The 18,614-nt window shown below is 48.2% G+C and overlaps 1 protein-coding gene across 1 annotated transcript in view; it reads left to right on the top strand.

The window, feature by feature from the left end:
- Nucleotides 1–2,911: 2,911 nt before the first annotated feature.
- BFSP1 (beaded filament structural protein 1) overlaps nt 2,912–18,614 on the top strand; it is a gene marked incomplete at both ends in the record, with an annotated part of 35,739 nt that continues 20,036 nt past the window's right edge. The window contains 3 exons of the mRNA XM_082857141.1: nt 2,912–3,285; nt 8,069–8,129; nt 18,086–18,181. Of these exons, the coding sequence (XP_082713267.1) occupies nt 2,912–3,285; nt 8,069–8,129; nt 18,086–18,181 (531 nt within the window). The remainder of the gene's footprint in view (nt 3,286–8,068; nt 8,130–18,085; nt 18,182–18,614) is intronic.

Genomic DNA, 18,614 nt, shown 5'->3' with positions numbered 1-18,614 from the left:
CTGACCTTTAAAGGCATAACACTTTTCCATTCATATAGAGATAAAAAGTTGCAGGCGGAGAATAATACTTCTTGAAGGTTTATAGGAGCATTGTGACCAGACCTACCTGGACAGCTGCAAGAACAAAGGATTCCTGCACCAAGAGGATTGCAACAACCAGCCACCCTCCCTCCCCTTTTAGTGTAAAAGAAGCCTGAATTCTAACTCGGGAAGATGGTTCTTTGGGACACGAGTCCACCATCTTCTCGGGCTGCTGGCTTTCTGAATAAAGTCGAAGTCGCTGTGCATTCCCCCAACAACTCTCCTCTCCATTTATTGGCCTGTCGTGTGGCGAGCAGTACGAGCTTGGACTCGGTAGCGCTACCCTTCACCTCCGTCTTCTGCCATATCTGGTACATCCAATTCCTAAGATTTCTGAGGTTCTCTTGCATGACCCAGCTGTTTTCCTCTCCCATCCCCCCGAGACACTTAGGTTTCTTAGCTTTCTCCACTGTGCTTAGTCAGTCTCCTGAAAATTTGTTCACATATCTTGTCCACTGTATTCTTTTCTTCCTTATTTTTGTGGAGTTTTAATCTAAAAACATTCTTTGCTGCCATTTTTGGTGGGGCTTGGGGGAGGGAGTAGAGATCATGCCCATGTTCAATCCACCACCACCAATGGGAGGCCTTCGAACTTACCCTTGTGGGACCGTTCTTGCCATGCCCACCTCGGTTTGGCCTCACCATGTTCGGGGAGCACAGGGCTCACACCTCGTTCATGCTGTTCTGCCTGGAATTCCAACTTCCCTACCTGCCCACGCACCGCTCACTGCTGCTGCCTTGATACAACCACAGCGTTTTATTACCATCTCTATTTTAGAACTTATCCCAGATTTCCTTGTGTCTTCATTCGTTGAGTAGGAATTTGTCTCCTGCCCCTTAAAGGTAGGGACTTGACCTTGTTCAATATTTAACTCTTCCAGATGATGCTTTGTGAGTAGATGTTTTCTAAGTGTTTGTTCCACTGGATTAAAAGGAAATAATATTTTTTCTTTTGTTATGTTCCTGGAAGTTTATGTTTTTCTCAAACGGGATTTCTATGAGTGGTAGACTGGGTTGCTGGTCCCTCCCAATGCTTCACTCCATTGTGACAGAGTTCCACACCCTCACCCTCTCCATGGCCTTCTGTGAACCATGCCTCTTGACTGAGGCTGTGGCTGTGGGCTTTGCTTTGACTAATGGGATGTTAGCAGACGCGATGCCAACAAGGGCTTAGAACGATCTTGTGTGCCTGGGCTCGCTCTCATCTTTCTGTCACTGCAAGCTCTAGGAGGATGGCAGACATTTGGAGCAGAGATGCACGAGCTGATCAGAAGACCTGCAGCTTGCAGAAGAGCTATCCAGCTGAGCTGCAGACCTGGGACAGAGTGATAAAGACTTCTTGTCTGCTACTTGGTTTGGGGGTCATTTTGTTCTGTAGCAATAGCTGACTGATACATGATGTCAAAGGGAATGAATGATTTTTTTAAATAAATTATTCTTGTCCTATGTTGGTTTTGCTCTCTAGGAAGCCTGAAACCAATTTACCATGCAATCAGCATGGTATATGTGTGCCATACCATAGAAAATACTCATTGGTGCTCCTTGATTTGATCATAAAATCTATTTTTAAATGGCTTAAGACAGCAAAATAGAATAATAACCACACTGCCAGCACAACTTTGGCCCTTACATAGATTCATTCCACACTGAATCCATTATCATAGTCCTTTTGGAGAAAAAAATAAATTCTGAGAAACCAACAAAGATCTGTGTAATTTTCTTGATCTTTGATAACTGTGACTTTAATTTGTAGTATACTATGTGCAATCCATAGAGTTAATTATATGGCACTGCTAATCCTTACTTTTATGAAAACAGGCTTTTGATAATGATTTTTAAAACTGGAGATAGGACAAAATATTTATATTTAGGAACATTCTGATCAGATGCTATTCATTTCTTTCAACACCCACAATTTACTTTTAAGTTTGTCAAAGCCTAGCTTTGTTATTTCCATAATACAAATTAAAATGAAACATAGTGGCAAAAAAAAAATTCCTTCATATTATGTAATTGAGAATTGGCCAATTTATCAAATCTTTAAGCATTTTTTCTTTGGTTCAAATAATCTATTATGCCAACGCCCTGATGGAGCTCTGCTTGTATCTCCTACTCTGGAAAGGTTTTCAGAATCCATGAGAGTCAGGATAATATTATAATAAGGACAACTTTTCTGAGTTATTGTACAAAGAAGAGATTGGTTACAAACATGCACAAGTATCAGTAAGAACTTACTTGAATACACCTCACAATTTACCCAGAGGTGCCATTTGATTTTGCATCCACGGTTAAGAACCCCTAATATAAGGAGGGGTCCTGAATGTCATGTTGCAATTACGAAAAAGAATTGCTTAAGTAATCGGAAAAGAAAATGGTATTGTTAAAAAGTTCTGGCATTGAGAGCTTGACTGAAAGAGAAGAGACAAAGCCAGGGGTCCTTGGGCTCTCCGACTAGTCCAAGTTTAACAAGCTCCCTTGGGCTTCCTTCACAATTCCCAGTGGAAGCAGTCGAAAGAAAGGCATGCCTCTCCTGTCCTCCTGACCCTCCATTTACTCACAAAACAACGGGCTTTAACAATCACGGAACAAAAACCACATTGCCCAATGTAACCTTCCAACCCCCAGAGCTGTATGGGCCGCTAATCCAGCGCACAAAAGCAGGCCGACCGCTCTTTTGTTCTGCCCGAGGCTGGGCGCAGCGCTGAGCAACAGCTGATCGGCTCTGGAACGTCCCAGCGGCGTGCCAGGGGCCTCCGATGTTTATTTAGCGCGCTGCTGTCTCGACGAGGGGCCTCTGGGAGCCGGCTGCACGCTCGCCCGCAGAGGAGTCATGTACCGGCGCAGCTACGTCTTCCAGGCCCGCAAGGAGCAGTACGAGCGCGCCGAGGAGGCGCCGCACCCCGTCGAGCCGGACAGCCTGGTGGAGAGCCGGGCGGCTGCGCCGAGCCTGGCGCAGCTGCAGGGGCTCGGCGAGCGCGTGGCCGCCCACGTCCAGCGGGCCCGGGCGCTCGAGCAGCGCCACGCCGTCCTGCGGAGGCAGCTGGACGCCTTCCAGCGCCTGGACGAGCTGGCCGGCCCCGAGGATGCCCTCGCCCGCCACGTCGAGGGCAACCGCCAGCGCGCCCGGGATTTGGCCGCCGAGCGCACCCGGTTGGAGCGCCAGGGAGCAGAGGCGCAGCGCGCCCTCTGCGAGTTCCGAAGCAAGTAAGCGCAGCCGTGGGAGTAAAGAGGCAGCGCGGGCCGGGAGAGCGCTGCCCCGGAGGTGGGAGGGCCGTCTCCGGGCCCAGGCGACCGGTGACTTCATCTCGGCAGAGGCACGCACGTGCTGCATCTCCCTAAGATAGGACTAGCTTCCATTTTGGTGGCACGTCACGGTTTGCATGAAATCGTGTAATTTGCTGTTAATGTCTTTTAGAGTCTAGACCTAAGTTACATGCAATGAAATGCACAGATTTTAAGTGTGTAGCTCAGTGAGCTTGACGAATGTATTAATAGATACCCATGTAACTACTAAAACAAGCAAGATATTCCTCTACCCCAGAAAGTTACCTTCTGCCCTTTCCCAGCCTTTGGTTCCCTCTCCCCAGTCCCCCCAAGCAGAGGCACCCAGCGTTCTGATTTCTGTCACCATAGATTACTATTGCCTGTTCTGGAATCTTCTAGACATATTCTTATGTGTCTGGCTCCTTCTGCTCAGCACAGTGTTTTTGAGATGTGTCGATGTTATTTAATCCTCACAGCCTCATCCTGTTATAGACGGTACTGCACCCAGTTTACAGATGAGGAGACTGAGGTTCAGACAATGTAGAGATTGGGGGCAAGGTCACTCAGCTGGTGGATCGCTGCACTGGGACTGGAATTCAAGTCTTGAGCATGCTAAGTCTAACGGCCTTCACTGCATCACAGCGGACACCTGGACATTGCTTCAGCGTGTGCCTGCTAGTGTCTGGCCCCTCAAAGTGTGATCCATGGACCAGCAGCATTGCCATCACCCAGGATCTTGTTAAAAATGGAGACTCTTGGGCCCACCCCAGAGCTCCTGAATCAGACTCTGAAAAAGACCCCCAGGTGATTCGTCGTTTAAGTTAACGACCTTGAAGTTTCAGAGGTCCTGCTCCTGGGCAATGTCCCCCCTTTTGACAGACTGAATAATGTGTTAAAATCACCCAAACAGCTATTCAAAGAAAAAAGATGCTCAGCAATTTGTCAGCATCTTTCCAGGTGATAAATGGGTGTGCGCTTTGATTCAGCTGGGCACTTCAGGGAATTTACCCTCTGATACTCACTCCAGGAGGTGTCAAAGGGCATGTCCACCAGGATATTCACTGCAGCGTGATCTGCAATAGCAAAGGCCTGGGACCAACCTGAAGGCCTGTTAATAGGAGTCGGGTTATAAAATTGTGCTTCATTCATGCAATGGAATACTGTGCAATTGTGAGAAAAAGTAGTGTGTTATCATCTCTTTTAAGAAGACGGGGGTCAGAGTAGAGGTTTTTTTGCTTGCATAAGAAAAAAGACGACACAAGCACACACACAAAAACCTAGTAACACTGGTTACCTATGGGAATAAGGAAGTAGGAGCAGAGGTGAGAGGGAGACTTTTACCTTTTTCTGTCATTTAAAAAAGTCTCTAACCATGTAAGAGATTTATCTGTTTAAAAATTATATAAATTAACTAAAAAATACAGATGTGCAGGCCCCATCCTGGACCCCAAGTGGGGCCCAGGTTTTTTATATTTAATGAGCTCCACTGGTGATGGCAGTGAACAGCCAGGTTTGAGGACCTCTGGTCTAGGGTAGCCAGAGGGTTTTCTTCAAAAGTGCGTTGTGTTTGAGTTCCACATTCTCAACCCCAGTCGTGGTCAGGATATTCAGCATTGGGTACTGAGCATATTTATCAGATCATGAGCATCGATTCCATTCCCATCAGTCCTTCTGTTTTTCTTTCTTTCTTTTTTTTTTTTTTGGCCAAATTGCACATGTGGGACCTTATTTCCCCGACCAGGGATCGAACCCGTGCCCCCTGCAGTGGAAGCATGGAGTCCTAACCACTGGACCGCCAGGAAATCCCTGTTTCTGGTTTTGATCCACAGAAATAGGTTTGCAGCTGGAAGAATGCACCTGAAAATCCCTGTGGCCCTTCAAGGGAAAACTGAGGCTTGCAGAGGGCCTGTGGGTGGCAGGACTTGAACTTGGGTTTTTCACCCTAGGCCCATACCCTTTCCAGAACACTGTGTCTTAGAGAGAAGCTGTTCTTGGACTCCTGTGGAGTGAGGCCCAAACGTAGGACTTCATTCATACTAAGCTATGTTCCCTAAAGAGAATGGAAGTGAACGCTGGTTGACACCCAGGGCAGTTCCATGGGTCTTCAGAGTACCTCCGATCCCCAAATGGCCTTTACCTGGTCCTTGGGCCACAGTCAGCTGTGATTTGGCTGGGCCGGCATGACTCCCAGGAGCCCTCGTTGGAGGAGTGGCCGTGATGAGTCCTCCTGATTTCACTTGGCTCTGAGTTGTATGTCCATCGTGGAGCCGACCCTTCAGGCACTGTGATTTATTTGATAATTCTCTTTAATTTATTCCCTCCCATTGCCCCCTTGGAGAAGTTTTGATGTTTTAACTTGAGTAGTGGGACTTGAAAATCATTATAAAAATCAGACCCATCTACATGCATGGGTACACACACCGAGTTTGGTTTAATTCCAGAGGTGAGGTGATGATTAGCCAGAACCAGGTGAAATTAATGCAGAAATAGGAAGGTGCATGCAGCCTTGTTAGGTATGTTCTTTACCTGGGTAGTTGAATGATTTCAAAATCAGGTCTTCAGCACATCAAACAAAGGCTAAATAAAATAAAAACTAAATAAAATAAAAACAAAACTACCAAAATACAATGATGAATAGAGTCAATTATCCAAATCGCTGAAAACCAAAAATAATCCTGTAAAACAATCAGGTAATTGAAGCCAAAGTGGTTTTTCCCACTTTATGAATTCACTTTTATATTCATTTCTATGAATATATGAATATATCATGAATTCTTACAATGAACTCTTTATAATGAAATCACTCGTCTGTAATAAAATATCTAGGCTTGTCTAAGCATGAAAATCGCATTAATATGTTGTTTATTAAATATGTTTTTAAGCTACAGAAATTCTTGGATGTTTCTAGCAGGAAGAAGCAATGAGAAAATTAGATTTTGTTAACAGTTTTATTCTTAAAGCTAATTAAACATTAAAAAACATCATTTCTGGCTCCATTAGAGGCACACAGAAAAGAAACTGTTAAATGTGACATCCTGGTGTGAAAGGTAAAACTGATGCAAATATATTTTGCTTGCTGGTTATAGCTGAGCTGCTTAGGTGGCTCTAGAACTGGAAACACTTAGAACAGTGTTCCTATACCTCATATTCTTCCCTGAAGTCAAGACTTTTCATTCTGAGGCACGATTTCCCAGCACCTGTCACAGTATAAAGTCCTTGACTTGACCCATGGCATGGGTGTACAGGGACACAGAAAGCGATGCTTTGTGGCATCCCTGTTTCAGGTGCAGGAGGAAGGGATGCAGAAGGACACACCTGCACCATCTCGTACCGCAGATACCTGGAAGGGGCCACAGACATGCTTACGTCCCATTGGTCAGGACCACACTGAGCTGCAAGGAAGGCTGGGAAATGCAGTCTCCCTTCTAGGCAGCCCTGTGGCCACCAAACATGACGGGCTCTAAGTCCTATTAGAATGGATATTGGGGACAGCTTGCAGGGAACGAGGTCGGGGGTCATTTGGGAAGGGGCTTTCTCTTTTTCTTCAGGGGGTGAAATTCCCCCTAGAAGGAAACTCGTTTTGACCAGAATGATTTCTGGGGTCTCTCTGCTTCCTTGATCTTCACCATTTTTTTAGAAGTCCAGGGAAGAAGTCGACTAGGAGAAAAAAAATACACCTGCTCCTAGTATCTGCTGCTTTACTAATCTTGTGTATGTTTAACTTTGAGGGTGTCCCTGCTCTACCCAGGCAGCATGGTGTGGCTGTCAGGACACAGTTTTGTTGTCAGACTCACATCTGAGTCCTGCACCCCTCTCTTAGTTTGGAGTCCTTGAAGCCGAGCCTGAGAAAGTCGCTTATTTGGGAGGTGGCATCAGGGAGCACCAGTTGCGGAGTGAGGAGGTTATAGGCAGGAAGGGAAAGGAGCCAACACTGAGTGCGTCACCCGGCAAGTTACCTGCATGGCCACTGGAGGCCACCTGCGGGATGGAGAGCACACCTCAGTGATCCCAGCTGAGGGCCAGGGAGCCAGGGTGTGTACGTACCCACTCGCCCTGTCAGAGCTTGCAGGCTGCTCCCAGGGGCACTGACTCTCTGACCCGTCCAACCTGCCCTGCCTGCCAGCCCACAGGAGGCCCCTGGTGTGCAGGGCAAGGCCGCACAGATGCGGGTGAAGTGCCAGGAACACCTGCGGAGGCCTCAGGCCAGTTTCTCAACCTCGGTTTCCTCGTCTTTCCCGAGGGGGTAACAGGAACTGCCGTATTCCAGGATTTTGTGAGGATTAAATGGCGTAACCCAGAAAAGCTGACACGTGATGATAAGTACAATAGTATAGGGTATCCGGACCAGGTCAGGTTAGGGCTGTTTGATGTAACAGATCGTTAGTACAGCCTCCCAGTCTCTGTGCTGCCACTGCACTTGGGATACAGGTGTGCTGGAATCTGATTCCTGCGTCTTCGAGTGGCTGGGAGGGGGCACTGGGGGGTTGGGGCTGGGACTCCGGGCCGGGAGACTCCTGTCCATCTATGGGGCCACTGGCGGCACTTCCTGCATGTGCAGGGATGTGCAGAAGGTTGGGAAGGAGTGGGCTCCAAAATGCAGCCTCAGCTCCTGCTTCCCTTAATGAGAGGGGGTACGACTCAGGTTAATTGAATGCTGATTGTGTGACCACACGTACCGGATCACGGAAGCTGCCCAACTCTCCCTTCTGTGTCCCATCTGCAGGTATGAAAATGAGTGTGAGTGTCAGCTGCTGCTGAAAGACATGCTCAAACGGCTAAACAAGGTGAGCTGAGCCCGTCCTTGGGTTTGAGTAGATTCATGGCAAGACGGAGCTAAACGGCTGAACGGTTGTTTCGCGCGCTGCCTCTTTGTGTTCTTCCAGGATTCCCCTATTTCTTTTGCTGTCATTCTCCTTCTTTCTTAAAAAATTTATTTTAATGAGGTATAGTTGACTTACAATGTTGTGTTAATTTCTGCTGTACGGCAAAGTGACTCAGTTATGCACATATATACATTCTTTTTCATATTCTTTTCCATTATGGTTTATCACAGGATACTGAATATAGTTCCCTGTGCTCTACAGTAGGACCTTGTTGTTTATCCATCCTATATACACTAGTTTGCATCTGCTGACCCCAAACTCCCACTCCATCCCTCCCCCACCACCTCCCTCCCCCTTGGCAACCACAAGTCTGTTCTCTATGTCTGTGTGTCACTCTCCTTCTTGACTTTGTGATTTCAACTAAATCTTTGTGAGTGAATGCACACACCCACACACACTCCTCTACCACAAGCTAAATGAGCTTGTGAGAGATCCCTAGACGGTTAAGCTCATTGGTTTGCTTGGCTATCAAAATGGGCCAGCGTCACAGGGACTGGCTGTTGTCTGCACCTAACTTAGGAGGGAACTTACTCCGGACGGTGGTTATCTGGATGCAATGCTACCTTATCCTGTTGGCTAAGAGTCTTGAGATTACTCCTCCCCAGGGAAAGTCTCAAGAGAATAGAGGACGAAATTTCCTTTTACCCTCAAGCTCCTCACACTTGAAGCATAAACAGTCGCCATGTGCGAGGCACCAGGATTCTTAGCTTCTTGCTGGAGACCCTCCTGCAGAGGATGGGTGGAGTTGTTCTTTGCAGGGGCAGTTTCCTTCTTTGGATCCTCCATCACCATCCTAACTGATTAGATTTTCTGCTGTAGCCAGGAGAACTTGACTACCAGATAGCAGAATAACTGTGGACCACAGAGGTTGGACGAAACCAGGGATGGCAAAGAGCTGTAAGCATTATCCTTTTCTGATTATTTCAGAGCTCAGATGTCAGAGGGGAAGGACCTATGGGAACTGGTTATTTAAAGGGTTGCTTGTTCAGGGTACCTGGCTGCCTTCCCCCTTCCCCGTTCCCCACCCCTAACCTCATTGCTGATAAAATCGATCACCCTTCCCTGCTGCGCCCAGATGTGGCCTTAAGATTCTTCTCCACCTGGTTGCCGTATGATCCAGCAATCCCACTCCTGGTCATACATCCGGACAAAACCCTAATTCAAAAACATACATGCACCCCAGTGTTCATAGCAGCACTATTTACAATAACCAAGACATGGAAACAACCTAAGTGTCCATCAACAGATGAATGGATAAAGAAGATGTGGTATTTATATACAACAGAATACTACTCAGCTGTAAAAAAGAATGAAATAATGCCATTTGCAGCAACACGGATAGACCTAGAGATTATCATACTCAGTGAAGTAAGTCAGAAAGAGAAAGACAAATATCATATGATATTGCTTATATGTGGAATCTAAAGTATGACACAAATGAACCTATCTATGAAACAGAAACAGACTCACAGACATAGAGAACTGATTTGTGGTTGCCAAGGGGGAGGGGGGTGGCGGTGGAGGGATGGATTGGCAGTTTGGGGTTAGCAGATGCAAACTAGTATATATAGGTTGGATAAACAACAAGGTCCTACTGTAGAGCACAGGGAACTGTATTCAATATCCTGTGATAAACCATGAAAGAATGTGAAAAAGAATGTATATATGTGTATAAACGAATCACTTTGCTGTACAGCAGAAATTAATGCAACATTGTAAATGAACTATATTTCAATAAAATAAATGAAAAAAAAATAAGATTCTTCTCCACAGGAACCCCAGGCAACTTCAGACAGTCAGGGTTAGCTCAGGGTTAGCTCGGAGTGTTTGCCACTAATTTCCTGGCTTCGTCCAACGTCTGTTGTCTAAGTTTATTCTGCTAGTTGGTGGGAAAGTCAGAACTACACTCTAGGGACACTGAATATTGCTTTGTGTATGTTACTGACTGTATGATATTTCTGTGACCATCTCTGTGTGAGCATCTAACGTATTGTCCAACTCGAAACACTGTGTGAAGCTGATGCTGTCAGTAATTACGCAGGTTGACTGTTAGAAGCTGGACTGTCTCAGGCCAATGGAACAGATGGGCACACAGAAGTGAGCACAGAGATGGCGGGGAGGGTGTCCTGCAGCGGAGCCCTAAGCACACAGCTCATGACTGGCCGTGTGCTGAGCTGGGTTTCAAGGACCCAAGGCCTGCTGGAAGTCTGCGTGGATTGGGGCCTTATTAGCCTTTGCCCTCACTCAGCTTTCAGCTGACACTTGTGGTGTTTTTGGTGGCGATTCCAGGCTCGCAGGTGGGGCCGCCGTCTTGTCCATCGGCCGAGGCCTTCAGGAACAGGAGCACCTGACACCCTTCGCCTTTAGGTGCCAGTTCAGCCCCTCCGCAGCACACCTCGTTTTGCTTTGTGACTGTTTGTCCTCCCTGCAAGCAGGGCTCTCTCTGGACTGGGCCCTAAGGTTGTTGTTCACGTGGTACCATCCTGGGCATTCCTTGAAGAAGAGAGAGAAAGAACTTAGTCCTTTTTACCTTTGGTGGCAAGTGACACTGGATCTAAAAACAAGCTCAAATCTTCTGGGTTTTTTTTTTTCTCTCTTATTACAAAAGCAATGCCTATTCCCAGTAGAAAAATAAGACAGTAGAAAGAAAATGAAAAATAAGGGAAAGGCATTCCACCATTTCCCCCCGTCATACTGTGATGTAGCATGTGGACAATTGGGGTATGAGTCCCGTGAGAATGTTACGAAGGTTCTGGGGAAAGATGGGACCAAGCACGCGGGCGGGCGGGGGCAGCACATCGGAGTGGCTGTTCCCGGGTCCAGGGAAAGACACTTCTCCCCACAAGAACTGTGCCATCCACAACGGGAGGGTAGCCTGCTAGCAAGACCCTTCACGCTGTCGCTCAGTATCCCTCTCTGAGGCTCAGCTTCTTCGTCTGGAAAATGGGAGCAATGCTAGTTCCCACCACCATAGGAGCAGGTGTCCGTCTGCATGCCTGGTGAGAGTTAAATGACATAATAATGCACGTGACCTGCCTGTTACAGTTGTTATTACAGGTCACTCGATGTGATGGACGCCAGCTTAGTTTTCTTGGGAAGTGGCTGCGTACCCCTGGTGGAGTGGGAGTGCGTGGAGGAACACCTTTTTTTTTTTTTTTTTTTTTTTTTGCGGTACGCGGGCCTCTCACCGCTGCGGCCTCCCCCGTCGCGGAGCACAGGCTCCGGACGCGCAGGCCCAGCGGCCATGGCGCATCGGGCCCAGCCGCTCCACGGTATGTGGGATCCTCCCAGACTGGGGCACGACCCCGCGTCCCCTGCATCGGCAGGCGGACTCCCAACCACTGTGCCACCAGGGAAGCCCATGGAACACCTTTTTAATAGCTGTGAATTTATTTTTATGACTACCTTTTCTCTATAGCAGGTGACATTAAAAAAAAAGTTTCTTTTTAAATGCATGTCAATAAACATGAATCAATTTGAAAAAAATATGGGGTGAGTAATAGTAGAAGATTTTGGATGTAGCAGAAATCACAGGCACAGGATGCAAATACAGTGAATCGGGAGGTCCCTGCAGTAGCTCACGGGAGCCTCGGAACAGCCTTTTGGATTTTGTTTATTTTACCCTCAGATAACCCGGTCCGATCGCCCCTCTGTCAGGGGGGAACTCACCCTTGCTGAGGCTAAACGACTTCAGAGACCCGCAGCCCACCCGCGGCAGGTGTGGGCAAGAGCCAGGTGCTCTGTGTCCAAGGCTCATTCTTTCCCTCCCAAGGACAGTCAGGGAACCGCTGTCTCTCAGGAGACAGACGCAGAGCCGGAGTCTCTGGGTGAAGGTGGCCACTTCCCATTAGATGTTGGTGCCCTGTCCATCCTGCCAGGCCTCCCTCAATGTCACATAGAGATGCTGAGCCTGCTGGCAGCTTCCTGCATCTGTCTGGCTTGGGAACGTCTGCAGTGGCAGGGGGCACAGTCCAGAAGTGTGGGCATTAGCACCCCAGGGGCGACCCTCAGCCACTGGGGGACAGGAGGGGGTGGCTGAGTCCCTGGCTGGCCCACCCTTCGTCCCGACAGTTCAGAGGTGAGTTTCCCAGTCTCCTGGGGGGTCCCCAGCAGGACTGAGCCCATTGCCCACAGTGGGAACCCGCTCATTCCACACCTTTATTGGCTTTGTTCTTTTCCCTGTGTCACTACCCCACCCCTTCCAGTGCTCCTGGGATTACCTCTCAGATAAGGGACCCTTTCCCAGTCCTTTCCTCGGGGTCTGTTTCTGAAAACTCAAATTAAGACAGCCGCTCAAGGGTCAGCCAGCTGGACCTTCAGGTTCTCTGTCCACTGAGATGGTCACTGGAGAAGAAGGAGGTGAAATGGTACAGTAGAATTCACATCTTGTTGGCTGTCGGTCATATCACTGATTTTAGTTGACAAAGCTTTGAATATCTACAGACATCACATCATCTGGGTTTTGACTGTCAACGCAGCCTAATGTCCGTTTCCTTTGGTCCCTTTGGAAGGGATTGATCCTTGGGTGTGGCCGTGTGAAATGGGGTACACTAGGAATCTCTGACCCAGTCTTTGAGTCTGGCTTGGAAAATATCACAATGTATGGACAGGACTGGTTGCAACCATGTTCATAAAGCTGCCATCTATGTATACTGCCCAGGTAATTAAACCTCCAGAGCAGAGTGCCTGTATTAACAGCCACATAGGTTAAGGCAAGCCGCTCGTTGCTATGCACTTGGAAATGAAATAAATTCCTCAACATACGACTTACATACTCGGGCCAAAGTTATTCAGATTTTCAGCCTTTGGATGTGGTAAGCATTCCTGGCGACTTTTATTTTATGTTTGTCTATTGACATTTTTTTTTGTTTTTTATTCTTAATTTTTTATTGAAGTATAGTTGATTCCCACTATTAGTTTTAGGTATACAACATAGTGATTCAGTATTTTTACAGATTATACTCTATTAAAAGTTATTAGAACTGATGACTTTTTTTAAAAGAAAGTATTTATTTTGGCTGAGCCAGGTCTTTAGTTGTGGCACGCAGGATCTTTAGTTGCAGCATGTGGGATCTAGTTCCCCGACCAGGGATTGAACCCGGGTCCCCTGCATCGGGAGCACAGAATCTTAACCACTGGACCACCAGGGAAGTCCCTAGAACTGATGACTTTAAAATATTTGGGTTTGGCTAATCTCTAGGACTCATTATGTATATTGCCAATTCGAAAATAATGTAGGTGCTAGTCGAATGCTTTCACCGGAAAACAATTTTAGAAAATACCTAAAGCTGCCGTATGTGCTTTTCCATGTAAGTCGTGTATCTTAAACGTGTCTGGAAAGGAGCAAGAGGCAGGGGAGTTCAGGGGGGGTGAAAGGATGGGGCACGAAGCTTTTGATTTCAGGGCTACAAGCCTTCATACGTCCAGGAATTCCTCTGAGGCTGGAAATGAACTTCTGGAGAAGAGGAGAGCCATCTGGGGAAGAAGAGTGTAGGAGGAGGCTGGCAGTGGGCGGCTGGAAGAACAGAAGGCAGAGGAAGCGTGAGGAAGGATGCAGAGGGTGAGAGTGGAGTCGAGGAAGGCAAGGTGGTGGGAAGAGGGAGTGTGGGGAGTGGAGGGACGTGCCCAGCTCCTCCAGGTCAGCGTGAGCCCTGGAAGGAAAGCAGCTCTAACATTTTTGGAAAGGTTTTTGACGTCCAGGATTGAAGTAGGTGTTTTTTTATTTTTATTTTTATTTCTTTTTGCGGTACGCAGGCCTCTCACTGTTGTGGCCTCTCCTGTTGCGGAGCACAGGCTCCAGACGCGCAGGCTCAGCGGCCATGGCTCACGGGCCCAGCCGCGCCGCGACATGTGGGATCTTCCCGGACCGGGGCACAAACCCGTGTCCCCTGCATCGGCAGGCGGACTCTCAACCACTGCGCCACCAGGGAAGCCCAGTAGGTGTTTTTTTTAATCAAACCCTAATTAACTAGAAATCTTAATGAATTTGAATACCCATTCTTTAGCAGTTGTTTTTTTTTTGGTTTTTGTTTATTTTTTTAGTTGGGCTGGATTTGGGGCTGCATGTGGATACAGACAGTTGGGTTTTTAATGGCTTTCCAGCACCTCTGTGACTGGGTTGGCAAGGCTGATTTTTCAAGGGTATATAGGACTCTAGTTATTTCTTCAGTTACTTTCTCAAAAATCGTCTAGGCTAGCGGTTCTGAAACTTCCTGTGCATCAGAATCACCTGGAGGGCATGTTAAAACACAGATTCCTGGGCCTCCACCCCAGAAATTCTGATCCGGTAGGTCTGGGATCCACCAGATTTTTTACGTTTCTAATCATTTCCAGATGGTGTGGTCCAGGGACCACACTTTGAGAACCACTGGCCTCGATGAAACCATACACAGTATCAGGGCTGGAGTGTTTTCTAAAATTAGAATATTGGCCCAGAGTCTCGATTTGGAAAAATCTAGACGCTTCGGCGGGTGGAGCTTTGGAAAATGCAGCTGACAGCATCCAAAAGCATAATAAAAACACAAGCGTCTACACATTTCTGGGTTCTGGTGCAAACAAAAGAAAACACTTCCACACGAATTCTTCTCCCCGTATCAGCAACTGCACATTCCAGCGGCAGCAACGCACCTTTGGGAGTGTCACTCTTTTAAAGGTTGGCTGATGGGACCTAAGAGCGGTTGTTTGGCTTGACCCTGAGAGGGAGGTGGGGGACGAACAGCAAGCACCTTGCAGGACAGGGTCAGGACTCAGCCCTCAACTCCTGACTAGTAGAGGGAAGATCGCATTCCCATTATCTCCAGTTAACCTCTGTTAACTAGCTGAACGGCCCACTGGTGCGATATCTCCCCGTCCGTAAGGTGAGACTCCAGTTTCTGAGCTGCGTTTGTCAGAGTCCTCGGGTTCCATGGATTTGCTGAAGGGCCTCTGAGGGAGGAGGGTTGCCAGCCGATCGGGGTTCCTGTCCCCCGTCCTGTCCTTCAAGAAGCACATCTCTGCTTTCCTTCTGTATGTTGGCTTCCCTGGGATATTTTGTTTGAAGGATGACACATGTGGCTTTAAAAAGTGTGAGGACCAATGACCTTTAGGGTCCCTTCTATTTTTTTTTTAATTAATTAATTTGGTTGCACCGGGTCTTAGTTGCGGCTCGAGGGCTCCTTAGTTGTGGCATGTGAACTCTTAGTTGCAGCATGCATGTGGGATCTAGTTCCCTGACCACGGATCGAACCCGGGCCTCCTGCATTGGGAGCTTGGAGTCTTAACCACTGCGCAACCAGGGAAGTCCCAGGGTCCCTTCTATTTCTAAAATCTTGAGTGTTCAATCCCTTTATAAGTAATAACACAAAAGGTCCTTGAAACCTCACTTTCAGTTCTTCAGCTCGAGTAATTGTGTATCAGTTGTGGGTGAATTTTTGGTAAAAATTAAGACGTTTGAGAATTCCCTGCCCCATTCCATCCTCAGCAATCTTGAGGGGCCGAGGGTGGGGAGAGTAGAAAAGCATCCCGAAAGTGAAGGTGAAGCTCAGGTCTCCACCCCGCACTGCCTCCTCTCTGACCCGGATTTAGCCACGCCCACTCAGCAGTGTCCCATCCCCAGAGCTGAGAATCACTTTCACAAGGAACCACCGTGCCTCAAGGGGGTGGGGCTGATTTTCCTTCCCGTCAGTGTAGTCCTAGTAGGATTGTCCGCAAGACGACAGTCATGTGACCATGTGGGCCAATCGCAGCTCTCTCTCAGAGATGTGACTCCTGGGGGCAGAGATGAATGCCTTTGAAGCTGGGTCATCCCAAGGGCTGTGCCGTGGACCCCAGCTGCTTAGATTGCTGGGACTTCCCTGGTTTCTGTCCTTCCCAAGGCCTGTAAATTACCCAGGATCTATCTGGTTCCTCAGCCCTTTCCCACTGCTGGAAAGACACCCAGGCTTACTTTCCTTCACCATGTCTGTCATGAAGGGGCTTCCCCAGGCTTATGTGACAGTCCTGAGTAATTCAGAAAGCCATTCACCAGGACCTCCAAGGGGCATCCCACCTTCCCTGGGGCATTTGCACAAGAGCATCAGTAATGCTCTGCTCTCCCGGGGGCTGGGGGGGTGGGGAGAGTCGGACAGCACAGGTCTTGAAACAAGGGCAATACTGTTGTGTTTTCATTGTACTCTGTGTGACCATCCCTGTGACACAGGACTTGAGGACCCCTCATTAAGCCCCCAGGATGGTAAACTCCTGAAGGCAGAGCGTATCAAAAGTCAGCGACTGGTTAACTCATTTATCAAAAGAATGAACCCGGAAGCTAAAACACCCAAAGACGGATTTCACATTATTTTAGTTCAGAGCCCTGTACCTGGTGACATGCATCCCTTTTAATAATTTGGTTCATGCTTTTACTTCTGATTTAAAAATAATACTTCAGACCATGGGTGGGTCCCTTAAAGGGTGTGATTTTCACACACGCTGTTGCTTCTCTCGATGGGCAGCGGAGCTTGGACAGCGGAGGCCCAGCTCCAGGGCTGAGAAGTGGGTGGCACCTCGGGGAAAGCATGCAGGAGAGTCCAGGGGCTGCGGGTGAGGAACCGGCTCTGGGTCTTGGGGTCCTTCCCTTCTTCCCTCCCCACCTGTTTGCCCAGCGTTGGCATCCCTGGTATCCATGAAGGGATTTCAGAGTCTTCAGGGGAAAGGATTTGGTAACTGGAAATTAGAGGCTGAAAGGGCTGTGGGATTCACCCTAGAGCAGGAGACACTGAGGAAGACAAGATGGTCCACGTGTCTAAAATCAGTCCTCTAGACCTTCCGTGTCCAGCGCAGGGGCCACTAGCCATGTGAGGCTGGGGAGGGGTCAAAATGCAGAGAGTTCAAATCGATGTGATGTGTTGTGAGTGTGAAATACACACCAGGTTTCAAAGACCTAGCCTGGAAAAAGGGAAAATATCTCATCAATAGCTTTTAAAATGTTGATGACATGATAAAATGATAAGATTTTGGGTATATTGGGTGAAATAAAATATATTGTTAAAATTAATTTCACCTGTTTCTTTTATTTAATGGGGCTACTAAGAAATTTAAAATTATGCCTGAGGGTTGGACAACCCTGTATTAGAATAACATTTAATTTAAAAAATTTTATTATTATTATTATTATTTTGGCTGCATTGGGTCTTCGTTGCTGCGCGGGGGCTTTCTCTAGTTGCGACGAGCGGGAGCTACTCTTCATTGTAGTGCACGGGCTTCTCATTGCGGTGGCTTCTCCTGTTGTGGAGCATGGGCTGTAGGTGCGCGGACTTCAGTAGTTGTGGCGCGTGGGCTCAGTAGTTGTGGCTCGCGGGCTTAGTTGCTCCGCAGCGTGTGGGATCTTCCCAGACTAGGGATTGAACCTGTGTCCCCTGCATTGGCAGGTGGATTTTTAACCACTGCGCCACCAGGGAAGCCCCAACTTATTTAATTTTGGCTCGCATACACCTGCACAAAAGGCATGTGTGACGGTGCATCGCTAACGATTCAAATCGACCGACCTGATCTAGCACAACTCTTAAGTTCTTTAAGATAACCCCCCCTTTAAGATAACACCCCCACCTCCCGCCCGCCCCTGCACCACCCCTCCCCCACCAAGTGGTGACAATTTAAAAAGCCTCGAGATTGTGCCAAATGTCCCCTTGGGGGCAAAATCACTCTCAGCTGAGAACTACTATTCTAGACCAGGTCCAAGGGGCTAACCCAGTGCTTGGCTAGAAATGCAGAATCTCAGACGCCCTCCCAGACCCACCAAACAAGTCTGCATTTTGGTAAGACCCGGCCGATGTCACACCCACGCCCATGCTCTCCGCCCCCCGCCCCCCGCGGCCCCTCAGAGTCGATGCCTCTCATTGCAGGAGGCAGATGAAGCCCTGCTGAGTAACCTGCGCCTTCAGATCGAAGCCCAGTTTCTGCAGGATGACATCAGTGCGGCCAAGGACAGGTACAAAAAGGTAACCATGACCCTTCTGTAGCCCTTCCCCCCAAAAAACCAGTTCAGGGCACTCGTGGCTGAAAAAATGGGGTGGCTGGAGTGGGCTGCCCTGTGTGCGATGTCTCGAACCATGCGGGGCTGGGCTGGTCGCTGGACGGCACCTAGTGAGCCAGACCTGCGGGGCTGTGGGAGGGGTGGCAGTGTGTGGTGTGTGTGTGTGGGGTGGGGCAGTGTGTGGTGTGTGTGTGTATGTGTATGTGTGGGGGGGCGGTGTGTGTGTGTGTGTGAGGGGGTTATGGGTCGGGGAGAGCCAGTATCTGTGCAGGACGTCACAGTCCACAGAGTAATTGCACACAGATCCGTCTTGATTAAGCTGTAGCCTGTTGACTGGTTCAGCTCAGAAAATGGAAAAAATGCAAAAATCGTAATTTTTTAGCGCTGTCTCTGAGGGA

Source organism: Leucopleurus acutus (genome assembly GCF_964270905.1).
Source record: "Leucopleurus acutus genome assembly, chromosome: 16".
Taxonomy (NCBI): domain Eukaryota; kingdom Metazoa; phylum Chordata; class Mammalia; order Artiodactyla; family Delphinidae; genus Leucopleurus; species Leucopleurus acutus.
The sequence above is the reverse complement of the archived record's forward strand: the minus strand, read 5'-3'. Positions and strand labels throughout refer to the sequence as shown.